The sequence below is a fragment of the Empidonax traillii genome, unplaced genomic scaffold, assembly GCF_003031625.1.
Source record: "Empidonax traillii isolate 1590-97213 ecotype Southwest subspecies unplaced genomic scaffold, ASM303162v1 scaffold498:size1131258, whole genome shotgun sequence".
Classification (NCBI taxonomy): Eukaryota; Metazoa; Chordata; class Aves; order Passeriformes; family Tyrannidae; genus Empidonax; species Empidonax traillii.
Window position 1 is genome coordinate 533653 of NW_020955691.1, and position 18009 is coordinate 551661.

The following is an 18009-nucleotide window of genomic DNA, read 5'->3' on the forward strand; positions in this document are numbered from 1 at the left end:
AATGATTTCGAATTTCAGACAGCTTGGAGGCATCCTCACTGCAATTTGGCTTGTGCTCACTGCTGCAGGAGCAAGGGAAGACCACCTGTCCCCAGCCACGGTGAGAAAGCTGACCAGCAGCACTTAATTTCCTTCAAAACCAGGAAGGGAATGAAACGAGAACAAGTGCCTGACAATCCTCTCCAGGGTGAGAGGTGAACACTGCTGACTGCGAGCTGGTTAACCTTCCCAGAAAAACTTGGATTTGCCCAAATACCGTGTTCCTGGAGTTGTGAAAAACCAGACTTCCCTCTATGCCTGGTACGCGTTCCCCCTCCCTGGCTGTCCCCGCGCCGGGCGCTGCTGCCCTGCGCTGCCCCTCCAAGCTGTGCTGCCGGCAGGACCCACCCTTCGCAGCCAAAAACCTTCCAGCTGGTCCCGAGTTACGCAGGCCTGGCTTTCTGTTTTCTCCTTACGTGTGTGAACAAGCCTTGCTTGGAGCCTGCGGGCGTGGAGGCGGTGTAAATGAAAGCGTAAACACGGCCATTCTCATTAATGGATGTGCCGAGTGCGGTGTGCTGCGGCTTACGCAACCCTGCTTTGAACAGTCTGCTAGGAATTCATAGAATTCTCATAAATCTTGATCGTTTCACTTTCATTGAGGGTTTTTATTATTCCTTTTTTAATTTTGTTTGCTTTTTTTTTTCTTCTCCCCCCATTAATCATTCTCTCGTTCAGAAGTTCCTCTCTCCAGCGAGGGAGAATTAAAAAGCTCTGCTTGGCAGAGCCAGTGAACCGCACCAGCTGCATACTAACAAGGATGAGGGTGGCTCTCGAGCAACGTGTGGGCAAAGAAGGGATGCAGCCACTCAATCCAGCATGTAGCCTTCCAGGAAAGCTTGGATGCTCTTTGTGAGCAATACAGCTATGCAAAGGAGTAATCTGGTCCTAACGTCAGCCTCACCAGCTCGGCGGATACCATTGTGAGAGCTTCATGACATTTGGCCATCTATGTCATGCTCCAGCTGCTGCAGTCCTGCAGTCAACCATGGCTTCATGTGTATGATCTACCCTTTGGCTCTTTAATCACTTCTAAAAGGTCCAGTACCTTAAAACAGTCTCTTAGGAAACCACTGTCCTTAGTTGCTACACCAGGAAAAGCAGAGATGTAGGGGGGAAGAAGGGGAAATCAGAGGAGCCCACTGTGACACCAGGAGCCATCCAAGAGGGAGAAGAAGAGTGGGACAGCCCCTGAAGTAACCTACAGAGGAAATGAGGCTGGAGGGATGTTGGAGAAAAACCATGGGGTAAAGTTGCAACTGCGCCAACACTGAAGCAGAGCAGGTTTGCTTTAACCAGGTAAAATTGTGGAGATGTGTCTAAAACCACCTTATTCATGGGGCTCAACTTTCATGGCGAAAGAGCCTTGGAGGAGAAAAGCCCCTGAAGTTTGACTTACCGGACTGAACAACCAAAATGTCAATATACAAATAATATTCCATTACTGTTTTTAAAGCCATCTGCCCTCAGTACTAGGATTTTGGGTTGGCAAAGAGGAATATTCTTAGCAAATAGTTTTACTTATAAACCTGCTTTACTAGCACATACCTGGTAGTCCTGGTCAAATGCTCATCTTGTGAAAAACATCAAGGAAGGAGCATGAAGCTGGAGCCCTGCAAGGCTGCAAGGGAGCCCATGAACCGCAGCCAGCCCTGGGGTGAGGACCCCGGCGCCCCTCCCACTGCAGCTCTGGGGACCAGGGGAGCATCAGCCCCCTCCTGAATTGGTGCCTTCACAGTACGTGTGCCTCGAGTGGGGGGCCTGGCAGCGCACAGGGGTCTCGTCCTGCAGGCATCAGAGGAGATGCTCCCTGCTGAGCTCATGAAAGCTCTGCCTCTCTTGTCCTCCAAAAAGCAAACAAAAACACAGCAGGTTTGGGCCACAAGCAGCAATGACCCCACAGCCTCCAACCACGCAGCACATCACCACTGCAGTGGCCTTGACAGGTCCACCGGCCCAGCATTGTGTGCCCTGATTATTTTCTTTTTAATAGTAGTTAGGTGGTTAATTACCTGAAGGTTGCAAGCTGAAGTCTTGTTTTTCATACATGACTTAGTAATTAAATTACCCCAGTTGCTATTACATAATGTAAGTAACAGCTACTTGATTTTAAAAGAATAGTCATATTTGGCAGACAGTTCAGAGTAATTTCATTTTATATTGGAACCTAATGCTAAGAGATTGCACAGAAAGCAGAAGGCAGCTGCCTGCAATAGCCTGAAATTAGCGCGTGGTAACCAACAACTATTATTATTGTATTAGTGTTTGTAATTCCCAAATGAAGAATTAAATTTCTATAATAGATACAGCTTTTAACAAAACCAAAAAATAGAAGTATTTGCTTTGTCTGTCAAGGAAAACTCTTTTAGGAAATGATACCGTTGAATGTACATTTCCCAAGGGAAGGGGGAAGGAAAAACCCTCAGCCTTGCAAAATTCCTTTGCACAGGGCTTTGGCTTTCCACAGATGCCACTGCAGGATTGTCTCAGATTTCTTCTGAAGGGCTGGCAGAAAAGTAGATTTATCATTTAGAGATGAAAATGAGCTAATTAGATTTTTTAGCTATAATACACATTTGCTCTAAGTGCATTTAGGTTGGAATTTAGCGTTCACTTGTCAAAAAAAAGTGTTCCCTCTGCCTCATGAAGCGACGAGCCTGGGTGCTGCATTTCTGCTTCTTAACATGTGTCTGACCAAGTCTGACAAATTACAGGGCTGGTGACTAGGAATATAGGATCACATTTCAGGCTCTCAGAGCTTATACTGGCCAGTAAATTTTTGACCTTAATTTTAAAAGACTTTTAATTCTGCATATCAGTTCTTATATGGGAAGGCCAGCTCAGGCATGGGGACCTGGACTCCCACCAGACCTAAAAGTAACTCAAACAATCAATGTATCTTTAATTTGAAATGCTTGATGACTAATCTCTTGTTTTCTTTAATAATGATCTACAGTTAATCATTATGAATGGTAAATAATCTATTGCAGCATCGATAGAAAGAGTTCCTATGGGAAAATGTTCCCCTATAGCTTTAATTTAAATATGCATTTTCACATCACACTTACCAAATCCTTACCTTTATGCTATTGCATGATTACAGGTCCATTAACTAATCACATTTGACAACTTGTTTATTGAGGGGAGCAACTATTTTACATCTCTTGCCTGGGAAAGAAAACACTCTAACAAACAATTATTCAGCAGCTGCAATCATGGAGCACTGAATTAATTGCTTTGAAGATCTCAGTCAAGAAGATCTTGATAAAAAAATCAAAGAAAATGCTGTTTGACAGAATGCATGAATGAGAATGCCAGGAGGGACTGTGGCTCTGTAAGCTGGAGCCCTGCTCCAGGGAGCTCTGGATGAGGACCTGGAAACACTGCACTCAGCAGAGGAGGCGGCCGTGGAAAAGCTCATTTGCTTGCTTGTTCTTTTGAGTTTTAGTTTATCAAAACCAGAACTTATACATATAATTTGATTATAGGATCAGGATGCTGCTAAAAGGGCAAACAAACCTGAGCACGATCAGGTCTATAAAGGCTGACACATGGATATTTCATACATGTAACCTCTGCTGATGACTTCTCCTGACATACAAATATTAACCCAAAGGGTACTCCGAGGCTTAATCATTATAAAACACTTTAAAACTTTCTCCCTGTGACAACTGCACTGGAGTGGGTTAAAATGCATGTTGGGATTTCAGCTCTGGAGCTGGCTGGGCAGAAGTGTCTTGGTGTGCTGTGGTACTGGGGAAAGGCAGCAATGCCAGTGCTCCCTGACACGTATCCTGGGTGGCATCAGCAGAGTTTGCATCTCAGGTGTGCAAACTGGTGCTCTGTTGGGACTAGAGCCTTGTAGACAATAGTGGGATCACTGCTAAAACTTGAGGCAGGTACTGAAGATGTCAGTTGGAAAGGGGTTTCTTATCTCTCCACCTTCCTTGTCTGTGACTGCTGCTCCTTCAATAGCATGAGGAGGACTAGAGTGTTTCACAGGAGGCAGTCCTAAACTCTGCTTCCCCAAACTCTTCTCCATGGACAAGTCCCAGCCTGCAATGCACTGGCCAAACCCAAGCCACACTTTCTTCTTTCAGCCACTGTAACCCCACGTGTCTTGCAAGTCAGTTGAGATTAAATATGTTCCTGACAGATAAGACTAATTCCTACAGTGACATTGAAAAGGGAAGGAGAGCTTAAAGGTTCAAAACTCTCTGTAGTAAGGGGCTTCAAAAGTGTAGTACAAGACTAAATAATATCATCTCTGAATATTATGTCACTATAGAAAGCTGAAAAGTTTGCACAGTAAGCTGAAGGGCAGCGATAACGTCAAGTGGCTTCTCAGAAAACATCCTAATTGAGATTCTGGGGGTCACATCACGCTTGTAACAGTTCAAAACTGCCTTGTTCTTACCCTAAAAGTAGCTTTGCTAGCATCACCTCTCTAGAAATGGGGAGAACTAGAATTCTTTTTCCTTTCCTGCACGCCCCCAATTCAGAAGGTCTGTGAGGATGGCGGTATTTAGGTCACAGTCATGAACATTGCACTGTTTTGCCAAATCCAGCACCGCTAAGGACTAATGTCTCAAAAAGTGTGATGGAAACTTCTGTCACAACTGTTCCTATCTATAAATGAGGAGCGGAGAAGCCACGGCCCCTGCACTGACTCTTGTTTAATATCAGCAGGAGCCCAAACTGAATTTATACACTTGTAGCTATGTACCCTGATTCAAATAATTGTTTCTGCAGCAACCCCTTGGCTCTCTTTAATGCTTCAACATGAGACAGATGGAGCCTAACTAAATAATTGGCTCTATCTTTTCCTTTTTTTTTTTTTTCTTTTTGCAGGTATGGTTCACAGAATTTGCCCTGGTGAAGGAAATGTCGAAAAATGCAAGTAAACAAATAGTTGCTGAAATTTATATTAATCACTAAAGCAAGTTTTAGAGTAGCAGGAGACCAATATGTTCTGGTTTATCCTTATGAAAAATGTAAATAGCAGGTTATGCATTAATGCTTGGAAATCACTAACTTTACTTGCTAAGGAATTATACAATTATTTTAAGTGAATGAATGGAAGAGTGTGCATCAGTCTGTAGGCTCAAGTGGCCATTGCATGAGCTGGGATAAAACTGAGGTGTTCCCAAGACAGCAGACCTTTATCCTTCCTTACTGTAGGGTAATGATCGAGCAAATATTTAAGAAACTTTCTAATGAGGTCATGAGTAAAATGTGATGTATTATTAGACACACAAATGAACTCTTATTAAAATAATAGAAAAATCCTGATAGATTAGGGCATGGTATAATAAATCCAATTTAACCTGGAACTGTGCATGGAATACCATTATTAGGATTTGTCCTTAATAAAAGGCTTTCCATTTAGTTAATAAAATTTTAGACTCTACTAACCTTTGAGCAAAGTTTCTTCCACATCAAGTGGTCCGTGCCGTGTGACAAAGCTACAGTGGTGAGAAGAGCAGCCTCATCCTCTCGGTCCAGTCACTAAGTCGGGGTTCAGAGGAAAGGCAAAGTTGCCACAGGCCTTCAGTTTTCTCAAAAGCCAAATGCACAGGCTGAGAATCTGTCAGCTCAGTACCTCGGCAACTGGCACCGCAGCTGATCCATCCACATCGTGGGGAGGTCAGTTAAATTGCTCTCAGTTTATTTCAAAAGCTCTCAACCCTCGCGTACAGACGTGAGGGACTGAAGAGTGATGATCACTCAAAACCGGAGGAAGTAAAGCAGCTGCTGCCATCTGAAAAACAAATGCTGGGAGGACAAAGCAGCTCGCTCGTGCCAGCCATGCAGCCAGAACAATTTTTCCTGCTATTGAAAAATTTGTAAGGGAGATGTTAAGCTCACCGTAACAGCGCTAAGATCTTCTTTTCTTTCCCAAGTTAGATCTTTATTTAAGCGCAGACCATTCCAGCCACAGAGCGACAGAAATATTTGTTTGGTTTTCACTAACACAGAATGAGCAGCTAAACCAGACAATACTAATGAACACATTCTGTTCTTGTAAATCAAGGGTTCCCCTGAGCGAGCAGTGCATGTTCAGCTCTGGGCGCCCAATTCAAGAAAGATATTGTCAAAATACATGTGGGATTTTGAAACAGACACTAATTAGAAAATGGAAAATATAATCAAAAAAAGATGGAAGAGACTGGGACTGTGCCTTCAGGGTGAAAAAACTTAAGTAGGTATTTGTGTTTTGGAACCACCTTTATGGCCAGTGACCAAAAAAAAAAAAAAAAAAAAAAGGAATGTGATGACAAATGCTGACCTTTTCCCTTTCAGCAAAAGAAAATGTACAAACTTTAAAGTTTGGAAAGAAAACTCTCGTGGCATATCATCAAACTGCAAGTGCTATGAGGCAACAGTGATGCCAAAATTTAGGTAAATTAAAAAATACAGTTTTTTACTTTTAACTGCTACTATGAATTCATGTCCAGGCAGAGACATACAGTGAAACTTTGACAGACTAAAAGGCTTCCCACATCTGCATATAAAAGAGCCTGTAATTACTAAGGGCTGGGAAGAAGCGCTCTATGTATGAAACAACTCTACAACTTCATTCTGCAGGTATTCCTGTGTTACCTTCTGACACTGGACAAGAGCGAAAATAAAACCTTCATGTGAGACAATGTATATAATAAACAGTATTCTTTTGTAACTATTTTGCAAGAAGTTTAAAGAACTGTGAAGAAAAGCCTTAACGGAATAAAAGACACTTCACTAGATTTATAATTTTTCTCCCTTTGGGGAGGTACATAAAGAACATTTGAAAAGCTATCTTGATATAAAAAATCTTGAAAGATTGTTCTTTCCTCATGAAAAGCAATTTATTTTGATGTCTCACAAACTCTTTTTTTCTGTATTCAATACATAAATGGAACAATTACAGTTTAACCATTTGCAAATGGTTATATGAAAAGATCATCATATCTTACATTACCATGATCCCTTAAAGCAAACTGCAGCAGCTTTAGCTGCAGCAAGATTTTCATTAAATCACTCATCTGCATTGCCTTGCAATTATGAATCCCACTTTGCTTTTTTATGAACTCTTAAATTAGTTAAATATCCCAAAATTAAAATATCTAGCAATTCCCTCTACGTTTATTACAGTTATTTTATAACTGGGCCAAAAGAACACTTCACTTGAGCGGCACAGTTGGCTTTGAATTAGCAAAGCCACACTGAGCTCCAGCCAGTGAGGCAAACGGGAGCTCCCCTTCAGCACAAGAATGCCTGTGAAATGAAAAACAATTAATGGATGGGATCAGTAGTGCCAGTGGCTCATTTATGAAGCCACCTTACAAAGCAGACAGAATTACGTAAATCTGCTTCACGACATGTTTTCCTGCAAGTCCATGAGAGAAGTAAGACAGCACCTAAAAAACTACAATGTTGTGGAAACAAAGTGCTTCCCAGGTAACGTTTCTGACTTTACCTACACGCACAGGGATCCATCTGCTGAGTACACTGCATGGCAGCCAGCACCCATTGCTCAGCCAGTTAAATGGTTTTTCCTCCCTTCCTCCAGTTCAGAAAACTGAGGTTTTCTGTTTGCTGTTGCCAGTGCAAGCCTAGAGGGGCACAGTAACAACAGGCCCAGGGCAAAAGTAGCTACCCCTGAGCTCTCTGATTTTACAGCTTCCATCACCCATGGTTCAGACACTGGAGCAAAGCTTAATGTAGTTCCAGGTTGAAGAAAACTACACCAAAACCTTTTCATTCTAGAAACATTTTTAATTTCACTTACATGTTTTACAGAAATAAAATATGTTAGCAGCAAAAAAATAAAAAGGAAGATTTCTGTTCTAACATTTCACAATACATTAGAGTCCAAATCTGCATTTTTCTATTAAGGCAATCTGCATTAATTACACATCAACTCAGAATACTAGGACAACATTTCCAAATATGTACAAACCACCATAAAAAAACTATTAGTTTTATTACCATAGGAAAAAAAATCACAATACTAGTAAAAATGTAAACATTTGAAGCTAATGCCTTTAAAATCACAAAAGGTACCGTCTACCATTCCAAGACCAAGTAAACAGCTGAAAACGTTAGCTAAATATAAGAAGTTACCACATTAAATCTTTGTTCAGTCAATATTTCAAAAGTTTTTCATGTTCTGTGAAATTTATATTCCAGTTTGGACTAGCAATTACTTTCAAGTTGTATTTCCTGAAAGAGGAGTTCAGGCTGACTCCTGTCTCTGTCCGACTTCAAGGCAGCAATTCCATACTTAATTCTGCTTTTAAGCAGCATTAACTCATTTCACCAGCCAACAAGCAAGTACAGTTTTCAGAGCAGGCCTGACATGTTCCTCAGAGAAGTACCTCATCCCATGTGTAGTTCAGCAGATGCCACCAGTGTCTTCCCTGTGCTACACTGAGTCTCTTGAGCCATGTGTTCTGGGCTCAGGGTCTCTGAACAAATACTGGTTTTCCATGGAATTTCCTGTCAGGCAGCAGCGCTCCAGCTTGCCTGCACAAATAGGAACACAGGGGAATGGGATGCGAGGGCTGGGAGAAGCCACATGTCTCCTGCTGTCCTCCAAGCCTTGTCCTAACAGGAGGCTGGCTAATGTCTCCTGTGCCTTTGTGAAGTAGTTCCTATTTTGGCATCATTTACATGTGTTATCAAATGACTTTTGGGTTCTGATCACTGATATTTTGAGTCATGCAATCAAAGCACCCTCATGACTGAGTGCAGCTGATAAGATGGTGTAATGGTTACATTCTCTTTCACTGCCCAGCAGTAGCATTTCCCATAAGGAACAGGCACCTTCTGCCTCTTGACTCCCCTCACTTCTCCTTGGAAGGACAAAAGCCAGCAGTCCCCTAGCTCCATGTGCTGCCAAAAGATGGGATTCAGTGACCATCACCCTTCAAACCTCACAGCCTGGGACCTGAGTCAGTGTCAAATCTAAAACAACGCTGTACCACAGACCTGGCTTCCTCCTCACAGAGTGCTGGGCACAAGCAACTTACTGGTCTTAATGCCTGTTTTGAATATTCATCCTCACTATGGTCAGGAAAACTTGTGAAAAAACACAAAGGGATAGTTCTAATTTCTGAAGAAATCTATGCAATAATAAGGGACCAGTACCAGTAGTAAAGTATTACAATTTGAAACTATATGGAAAAGACAAAACCCATAAACTTTCCTCACAGCTGTATCCTCTAATTATATTCCTAAAATTGTGCTCCTCTTTTATTACTAATATTTACGTTCTCTTGCATAGACAAAAGCTGAGTACAAATGTATTTCCTAAAACTGACTTTACTGTGCAGCTAAGACCTGGGTTGGCTGGTAGCCTACAGGTTTTATCAGTTAAACCATCTTGCTTAATTGAAAATGCAAAGGCAATAATGGCAATAAGAAGGGGGGAAAAACAAAAGGAAGACTAAGTCAGCAACAATAAATTCTGAAACCTGAAGTCAACTGTTGCTTCATAATAGGGATTATATAGTTCTGAAGCAGGATGATCAGGGTAATTAATAGCCTAGTTTGTTTAGTGGTGATCACAGCAATATCATGAACTAGCCCACATGAGCCCAACTTAAGGATAGATATAAAATATAAATAAACACAACGTCATGGAGAACAGGTCTTGAGCAACAGGTTGCATTTCACTCTTCGATATAGTAAGCTTGGCTTGCAAAGACACCTGCACTGTAGTGTTACCCACAAGAACCCTAAGTCACCTACTGAACATGTGAACATGTAATTTGCTTTAAAATATCAGTACTAGATCAAATCAATATGCTGAAGACAGAAAATTAATTTCAAAATACAGTATTAATAGGGATTCAGCAACAAGTATAGCTGTTTTCCTTCTTACTCAATTTTTTAAAGGCTCTGGGATAAAAGCAACTCCATGGCCTGTCTGTTTGCTTTTCCCCACCCCCCTATCCATGTCACTGATGTAATAAAAACTTATCACCTCTCTCTACAAACCTTGCCTTGCATTCAATTTTAAAAATCAATGATCTGGAAGAAACTGTAAAAATCACTTGCAATAAATTTGCAAAGGACATGCAGACTGCTGGAGTAGTAAAGAACGAGGACAGGTCACTTACACAGAGCAATCTGGATCACTTCATAAGCAGTATTTTAATGCTGGTAAAATACAGTGTGTATTTCTAAGAAAATATAAGGTAGGATAATAAGAGGATGATGTACCGCATTCTTGAGGAAGACTCTGAAGAAGCCTTGAGCCATAAAACTCAGCATCCAAGGCAATGCTTCCACAAAAAAAAAGCATAATGCAATTTTTGAGGAAAGAGGAGAGGAAGATATTCATCAGAGTAAGAGGATGACGTTGTGTCTCTATACAGTCCTGATGGATCTCTATTGACATGTGGCATCTCATTCAGATGTCACCCTTAAAACTATTTCTATACACGAGAAGTACAGAGAAGAACGTGAAGATTAATTAGTCTTGGATAACATTCACTGCCACAAGAAAGTTAAGGAATTCAGTACGTCTCATCAGAGAAAAGGTTAAAAGGGACATAATCATGATTTACAGCTACACACAAGCAATTAGAAAAGCTGATACTACAGAGATCAATATAAGCAATCAAATGCATAAAAAGACCAAAATAACTTAAGGTGGAGCTAGAAATGCAAATAGAAAATCAAGTGAAAAATGTACCTGGGGTAATTAACTATTGCAACAGGAGGTATGACTGAATTCTCATCACTTGAAGACTTCAAATTAATATTAAATGCCTTGCTAAAATATGTATGCTCAGTTCAAAACAAAGCCACTGAATTTAATAGAGAAACTGCTCGTTGAAATTCAATGGCCTGTTGAATTTAAAAATAAATCCTCATTATGGTGCCTTTTTGCCTTATATATTTATGAAATTTATTTTTAAATATAACCACTAAATGGAAGAGGGTTACCAAGAAAAAGGTATTTTTTCTTTCAGAGCACAGCAACATTGAAGACTAGATTTAAAGCTAAATAAGCTGCATTTTGGAAAATATGCTTCCCCCCCATTTATTTTCCTATTCCTTGTTCAGAGTTGTACAGTCCACTTAGTCAACTGCCTGATTTACATAATCATGTAGTTATTCTTCAGTTTTTCTGTCCCTATTTATAAACCATTCACAAACCATCCACTTAAGTAACAGCATGATTTATTGTAAGAATGATTATGGTTGTTTCAGAGGGAAATGGAATGTGATTAAATGAAGAATGAACAAGGACATTCTAGAAACAAAGGGCTCTAATCCCGCAGAAGGATTTGTAAATGAAACCTGCCTCTCAAGCCCCATCCCAAATAGCCAATGAACTACCGGGGGAATTCAGCAGATACCTTCACAGCTGTGCAGCCAAGAGCTCAAAAGAAGACAAAAAAATAGATAAAATAAACCAACCAACCATGCCCACACTGCCTTCTGGAGAAATGGTAGAACTCCCAAAGCCATCCACGCTTCAGAAAAAAAGAATAACTAATGAACTGTAAGTATACAGTTGCTGATATGACCCTCTCAAGACAGGTTTGAGTACCAAGGCTCTAGAGAGAGAACTGCAAGCAGACCTTTGCTCTTGGATGAGTTCCAGCATCTGAGATAAAGGTATAAGCCAAGGAAAGGGTTAGGTATTTAAGCTGTGGATGCAGGAGAACACAGCTCTTCCGTATGCAATAGATGTTTTGCAGGTGCCACAGGAACCCTGACAACCTATGCTTCTAACAGAAACCATGATGGAAGAATATCACCGTTTCAGTATTTTCACCTGAGGTATTTATTCCGTGCTGTTGCAGAAAGAACAAGTGATGAAAATCCCTGTTTGTTTACCAGTAATGTTGCCATGTTTACAAACCAGCTCCCTACCAGGAACAGCTGAGGGGCTCCACAAAGGAGAAGCGGTGTTACTGAGCCACACTGATCAGGAAAAGCAACCATGAGATGAAATCCTGAGTGCTCATACACAGCACTGCTTTTAAACAGTGCTAGTCTGAAATAAGCAGCAGTGATGGATCATATCCTTGCTCGTAGACAGATAACCCTTGCCCATTTGGAAAGCACATGAACCAGCAAGAACTCGGGAAATCCCACAATAATTGATAGAACTGCTTCAGAAATTCGTACAGAGTGCTCAGAACAGCACAGTAACTTTTCATGGTAGATTACCATATAAGCAGCGGTTCCCAAACAATGAGGGAGAGATAAGGATATTTTAGGTGAAGCCAAGTGTGGAGCCCAAGAAAATCAGCTTTGCAAGATCTGTGCTGAATGTGTGTGAAATCCCACTTGAAGTAGTCTCAGGAGCTGTGGATGGGCTAAGCTGGGGGACTGGTAGAAGGCACTGGTAAGACTTGTGCTGTGGGGATGCTGAAGTTACCCTGAACACTGCTGGTTCTTCAAGAGGAAAGTACCAAACCATTGTTTTCCTAAATAGCACCGTTACTCCTGATAGAGAGAATTCCCCCTGTTCTAGTGCAATTATTTAGATGTGAGTGCTAATGAGTACAGTTGAGACTTCAGCTATTGGTAATGCCCTGACAAATAGAAAAACGCTGTAGCCTCAATACATAAAAGCTATATGCTAAAATCTATTTTTACTGAAGAGTATTAGTAGAAGGCTGAGAAACTTTAAATTCCAAGGACTCTAAGTTAATTATGTCATCTATGGCTGCAACCAAGACCTAGGGTCTAGCAGTTCTGTAATGCCTTTCTGTCTAGGGGTTGGTACTGGTTTGGTTTCAGACCTGGTCTTGCTAACCACAGAAATGGGATTCCCCTGACCAGCTAAACTGCTTTTTCTACAAGGACCGATTTTGCGAGGAGCAGCAACAGGTGCCTGCAGCTGCTGCATTTTCGTGGCCAACACTGACTCAAGGGAAGAACTACTGGCAGATGTGTGGTCAGGCTTCCCCCAGTTTTCTTTGCCCAGTTGCTCTGTGTTCACCTGTGCTTTTGCACTGTATGGTGACTTATCAGAGGGTGGAGGTGGAGCTCTTCTTTTCTTTCCTCTGCTGTCACTAGGACTGGTAGTATCTCCTTTTGGGTTCAGAGGCAGGTTCTTCTGAACAGTCATCTCATGAGATCCATCAAAGAGTGAAGCCCATAGGGCAGATGCAGACTCTTTTCGCTCGCCAAGAAGGAACTCACCATCACTCTCCTCAATTTTCCTTTGTATGATATCAGCTAAGCCCTCAAGTTTCACTGGAGAATCAATGCCTGTAATTTTAAGGGACAGCAATTAACTCAGATTAAAGCGCTACCAATGCTTTTACTACTACCTATTTTGTTATTAGTACTTAGAATACAAAACTGTATTAACAATGTCTCGTGAAATCTGGACTATTTTTAGGAGTATTAATGGATAAAAAGGAAAAGATTACATATGCTTTCACAGAGAGAAGTGAGGGGACAGGAGGGAATTGTTTCTGTGACAACTGGCATTCAGGCAACAGGGTGGGCACTGATATTTCTTTCCAAGTAAAAGTAGAAAAAATAATGTACTGGGAAACCTGTACATATTAGATATTAAACATATTTTGTTGTGTAGTACTTTGAAAATTTCGTTTCATGAAAAACTCATGAAAAAGTTTATGACTAAATATTCTTGTTTTGCCAGCCTGCTGAAAATGGGACATCTTTACACATATAATTTTTTTCTATGTGGTTTAAGACTGCCTTGCTCCATTTCTTATTCTTCTTTCGGAGTTTTCTATGTATACTGAAGTAATACCAGCCTCAAACAGCAGCAGTGTCTTCTCTGTTGCAGGCCATACATTAATGATTTTCAACACATGTTTAAACACAGGGTTTTACTTATAGAATCACTTGGCTACAACCTCCTTTCTTGTAAAGCTAGAGAGCAATAAGGTCTCTCCTGAGCCTCCTTTTCTCCAGGCTAAACACCCCCAGCTCCCTCAGCTGCTCCTCATCAGACTTGTGCTGCAGACCCTTCCCAGCCCCGCTGCCCTTTTCTGGACACGCTCCAGCCCCATCAGTGTCTTTCCTGTAGTGAGGGGCTCAAGACTGAACAGAAGATTTGAGGCCTGGCCTCGCCAGTGCCAAGTACAGGGGAATACAAATACTATAAATAAGCAGAGTTGGTGTTCTGCTCCTCACTGATGTACTGGTTTATCAGTGGAATTATGCTACCATGTTACCTTTGTAGAACTTCCATGTGGTTCATTTACTGCATTTCTGCCCTGTATTCATAGCTTAGATAAGACTCTCTCGACTGTTCAGTGCTCTGATGCACAGTAACTCAATGACCCACACGGCATTTTGAGCATCTTCACAGCTCCCATCCCAAGCAGGAAGCAGTCAGGCATTTAGAGTTGTACAGGGTTTCTCAGTCAGTACTGCATTGGATCCATTAAAACAAAGTGACCTACTTTTTCTGGTCTGTAAATATTATTTTTGTAATGAAACTATTAAAATAATCCTGCTGCATACCGTTTTGCTCTGAGAAAATACAAGTCTCAAATACACTCTAGACAGGTTTTTCAAGCATATTTTTCAGTATCATTATCAAAGACCAAATAATTAGGTAAGTTATGCTAGGTAAGCCTTTAAATAGCTTTAAGATCAGCAGATTAATTTCATGCAATTGGTTTGCAGGCTGGACTATTTCACCTTTACATTTCCTGAGCTTTATACTACTCTTACCATGAATGTTTATTTCTAGTGACAGCTTTTTTGAGTGTGTTCAGGGCTCTCTAGTTACAGTTCAGATTGCAGAATTTTTAGCTCAAGGTATAAAAATGTATTCATTATTCGTGCTATTACAAATTCAGATTTAATATGAACTCCTTGGTATGCAATTATGTTGCTCTTTCATTGTCTGAATTGTCCTTGAAAAACTCAGTATTTCAACATCAACACCAGAAGCCATCTGAATACAGACAATGTTGTTTCTGTTACCCTGCAACTTGAAAAGGCAAATCCCACTTACTCATATCATGGTAGACGGAGGTCGCTTCCTTTGTCAAGAACAAAGGTGGTTTCCGTGGTGACATAATCTCAATTTTCATAAGTTCCTCACAACAATGTTTCCACTGGCCTGAGAGAGAAAAGAGAACAATGACTGGAACTCAAACACTTCAGCTTGGAAAAAAATGGAAGTTATTAGGTTGTGTTAGGAAACTATCTCCAAAGCAATACCAAACAGTGAATACTTATTTTTGTTTAGCAGGAATGCTTAGGATGCATTTGTGTTTTCACCTCTATACTCATTCTCTTAGCACAAAGGTCATGAGTTACTGTAATTTAAGCATCCCAGCACTATTGTTACACTATGAAAGGTAATGGTCATAATTTGCCCGTAAAACTCCAAACAAAGTATAAATCCATCAGAAAAAAGAAAACACCACACACACACACACAAAAAAAAGAAAAAAAAATTAAAGTTCAGGAAGCTTCATGAAGTTATCAGGGACAATCCAATATCCTGCAAGCTGGATGTTATACAGCTATGTTACAACGTTATGGCAAAGGAACATTCTGTCTTTAATAGAGGATAACTTGCCTTTTATCCGTTAGCAGACAAGGAAACCTCTTTTTCTATTAATAGATTTTGACCTTAAGGAAAACAAGACAGTAAAATTACTTTGTTCATACCAATCATTCTAAGTTTTCTGAGCACATTAATTTTAAGAGAATTTTAGAACCAGGGAAGAAAAAAGGCATTTAAATGCCAAGTGACCCATTTTTTCTGAATCTAAGGAAAATGTCTGAAAAAATCCATGGGTATTCTATCTATAATGAATAAGAAGTAGTTCTTTTACCCCACTCTACAGATAATTTATAGAGGATGCCCTAGTTTTTGCTTGGTGTGTTTCTTTAATTGATAGGGTCCTTTCTCATTGTAAATCAGAGCTAGAAATAACTAGAACTATAACTACAATACTGAGTTTCCACAACCTCAATTCACTTATTTTATTGGTGTTGTCTCTGACTAAAGACTGGTATTTCATTAATTGACCTGGTTCTGTTTTCTGGCCTGATAAAAATGACTATCAGGAATCTACTCTACCTTGTCAGTGGCAGTACAACTGACAGCCTCTACTCTCAATAACTCTTATAAGTCGAACTACTAAAGCAGAGGAAAAAGACATAGGCAAATTAATCTGTGTAGTTTTTGTAAGGAATATTTGGTGTTAAACAAGCAACACACTATACTTCTTTAATAATGTTTCACACCAATAAATGAGTTTCTTCTCTCATGTAAGATCAGTGCTGTTCCAGAGGTTTGCCAAAGCACCAGAGTGACAATTTAAAACCTGTTACAAAGCCTCAGGTACAGTTTTTGCCAGGCTCAGGTAAGCAGCCTGTGTTTGCATGACTGAACTGGAGTGTGGTTTGGTGAGCAGATCTCTGTGTGACAAGGGGTACCAAAACCTTTGAATTACCAACAGAACCAAGTAATCCCTGTTATAACAAATTGCAATTTAATTCATCCATAACACTGCTGAGCTAGGAAATCCCATGAACACAGGCCTAGTTAAAAGAACTGGCTGAATCCATATCCTAGCAAGGCCCCAGATGATTCCAGCATCCTCACCACTTCCCACTAAGGCTTCCATACTAAGGTTTCATACTTGCAGAATCTCACAAAACCAACACACCACTGGTAGGATGCCCAGGCAGAGGTGGACTCTTGCCACCACAGTGAAGGAAGAGATGGTGAGAAATCAGCAGTCCCTAAAAAAAATTATCTAGAAAACTGCAAAAGAGACGAAGTCCTTTTGAGACTGATGAGCATATTCTGCCTCTGGTTTCCTGCAAAAAAACAGACCGAACACACGGACTTTGGTTTAGTCAAATATTTGCCTTCCAATGGCTTAGACCACCACCCAATATTATCCCAGAGAACATTTTTCTTCTTGTCGTGGCAAACAAAGGCTTATGAGGCAATTCCAATTCCAATTGCTCAAAGATCCCTTTGATGTTACATAACGCCCCACTCGGAGGGCACGCTGCCAGCACTGCCTGCTTACTTACTCAGATCATAAAAGTGCTGCCAGAAAGCCTCCATCCACTTGTGAAGTTCATCCCTACTGTCAGTAGCAAAGCGTTGCGTCACAGCCTCTCCAGACACGGGGTTGATAACAGAGAAGTTATTAGTTCTCCTCCTGGAGTCCTTTTCCACAGCTCGAATTCTGGTTTCCTAGGAACGACAAACTGTGGTAATGAGTTATTGCTTCAGCTCCACGCTGGCATCACCTTATGGCCAATGACAGCGTAAGGAAGGTATCATTTGGCTTTGTACCTAATCCAGATTAATTTCCAATTAAAATATAAAAATGAACTAATGTCAGGAACTGATTATAAAAATGTTTTCTCATAAAACTATTCAAATGGCACAAAATATGTGAAACATAATGGAATGGAGTGCAGTTGTTGCAGTTTAGTTCTGAATTACAGGACGTCCATTCTGTGTTCCCCCTCCCTCTGTCTTCACAAGCTCATCTCACACCGCTCCCTTTTCTCCACAGCAGTTTAGCAAATAATCTAAAATAACAGCAAGCAGCTCCTTTTCTCCAGATGATTCAGATGGACAACCACGTTGTTACAGCTACTTCTTAGGTCTCCTACTGCATATCTGTGGGATACTGTTTACCCATTTCTAAACTTGTATCCATTTTATGTTCATCTTAGTGAATTAGAACATCCAGGGCTAAAAGAACAGTGACAGGAAATTTAAAAAGAAACTTACTCAGTCTATTTCAAAATAGACATTTGAGTTTTACCTTAATTAGGGAGAGCTACATAGAAAAAATTATTTCTTCAGCTAGAGTTAGAAAGGCTCTCAGATTACACAACACTGTTACAGCCAAGGTTTTCCATTCTGTTCAGGGACGCAGTTCAATTGATTTTTACCATCCAGACTAGATCCAGTGGTATTTTCAGAGTATCCAGTTTCTTTGTTATGGCATTACTACAATTTTTTAAAAAAGGCACTTATCC

General features: G+C 40.6%; 1 protein-coding gene across 3 annotated transcripts in view; it reads right to left on the minus strand.

The window, feature by feature from the left end:
• Window positions 1-9055: 9055 nt before the first annotated feature.
• The window catches only part of RTKN2 (rhotekin 2), a 36127-nt gene continuing 27173 nt past the window's right edge, over window positions 9056-18009 (minus strand). For all 3 annotated transcript variants that reach the window (XM_027896451.1, XM_027896450.1, XM_027896449.1), the window contains 3 exons: window positions 17044-17209; window positions 14996-15103; window positions 9056-13263 (listed from right to left, as the gene is read on the minus strand). In XM_027896451.1, the coding sequence (XP_027752252.1) occupies window positions 12710-13263; window positions 14996-15103; window positions 17044-17209 (828 nt within the window). In that variant the 3' untranslated portion in view covers window positions 9056-12709. The remainder of the gene's footprint in view (window positions 13264-14995; window positions 15104-17043; window positions 17210-18009) is intronic.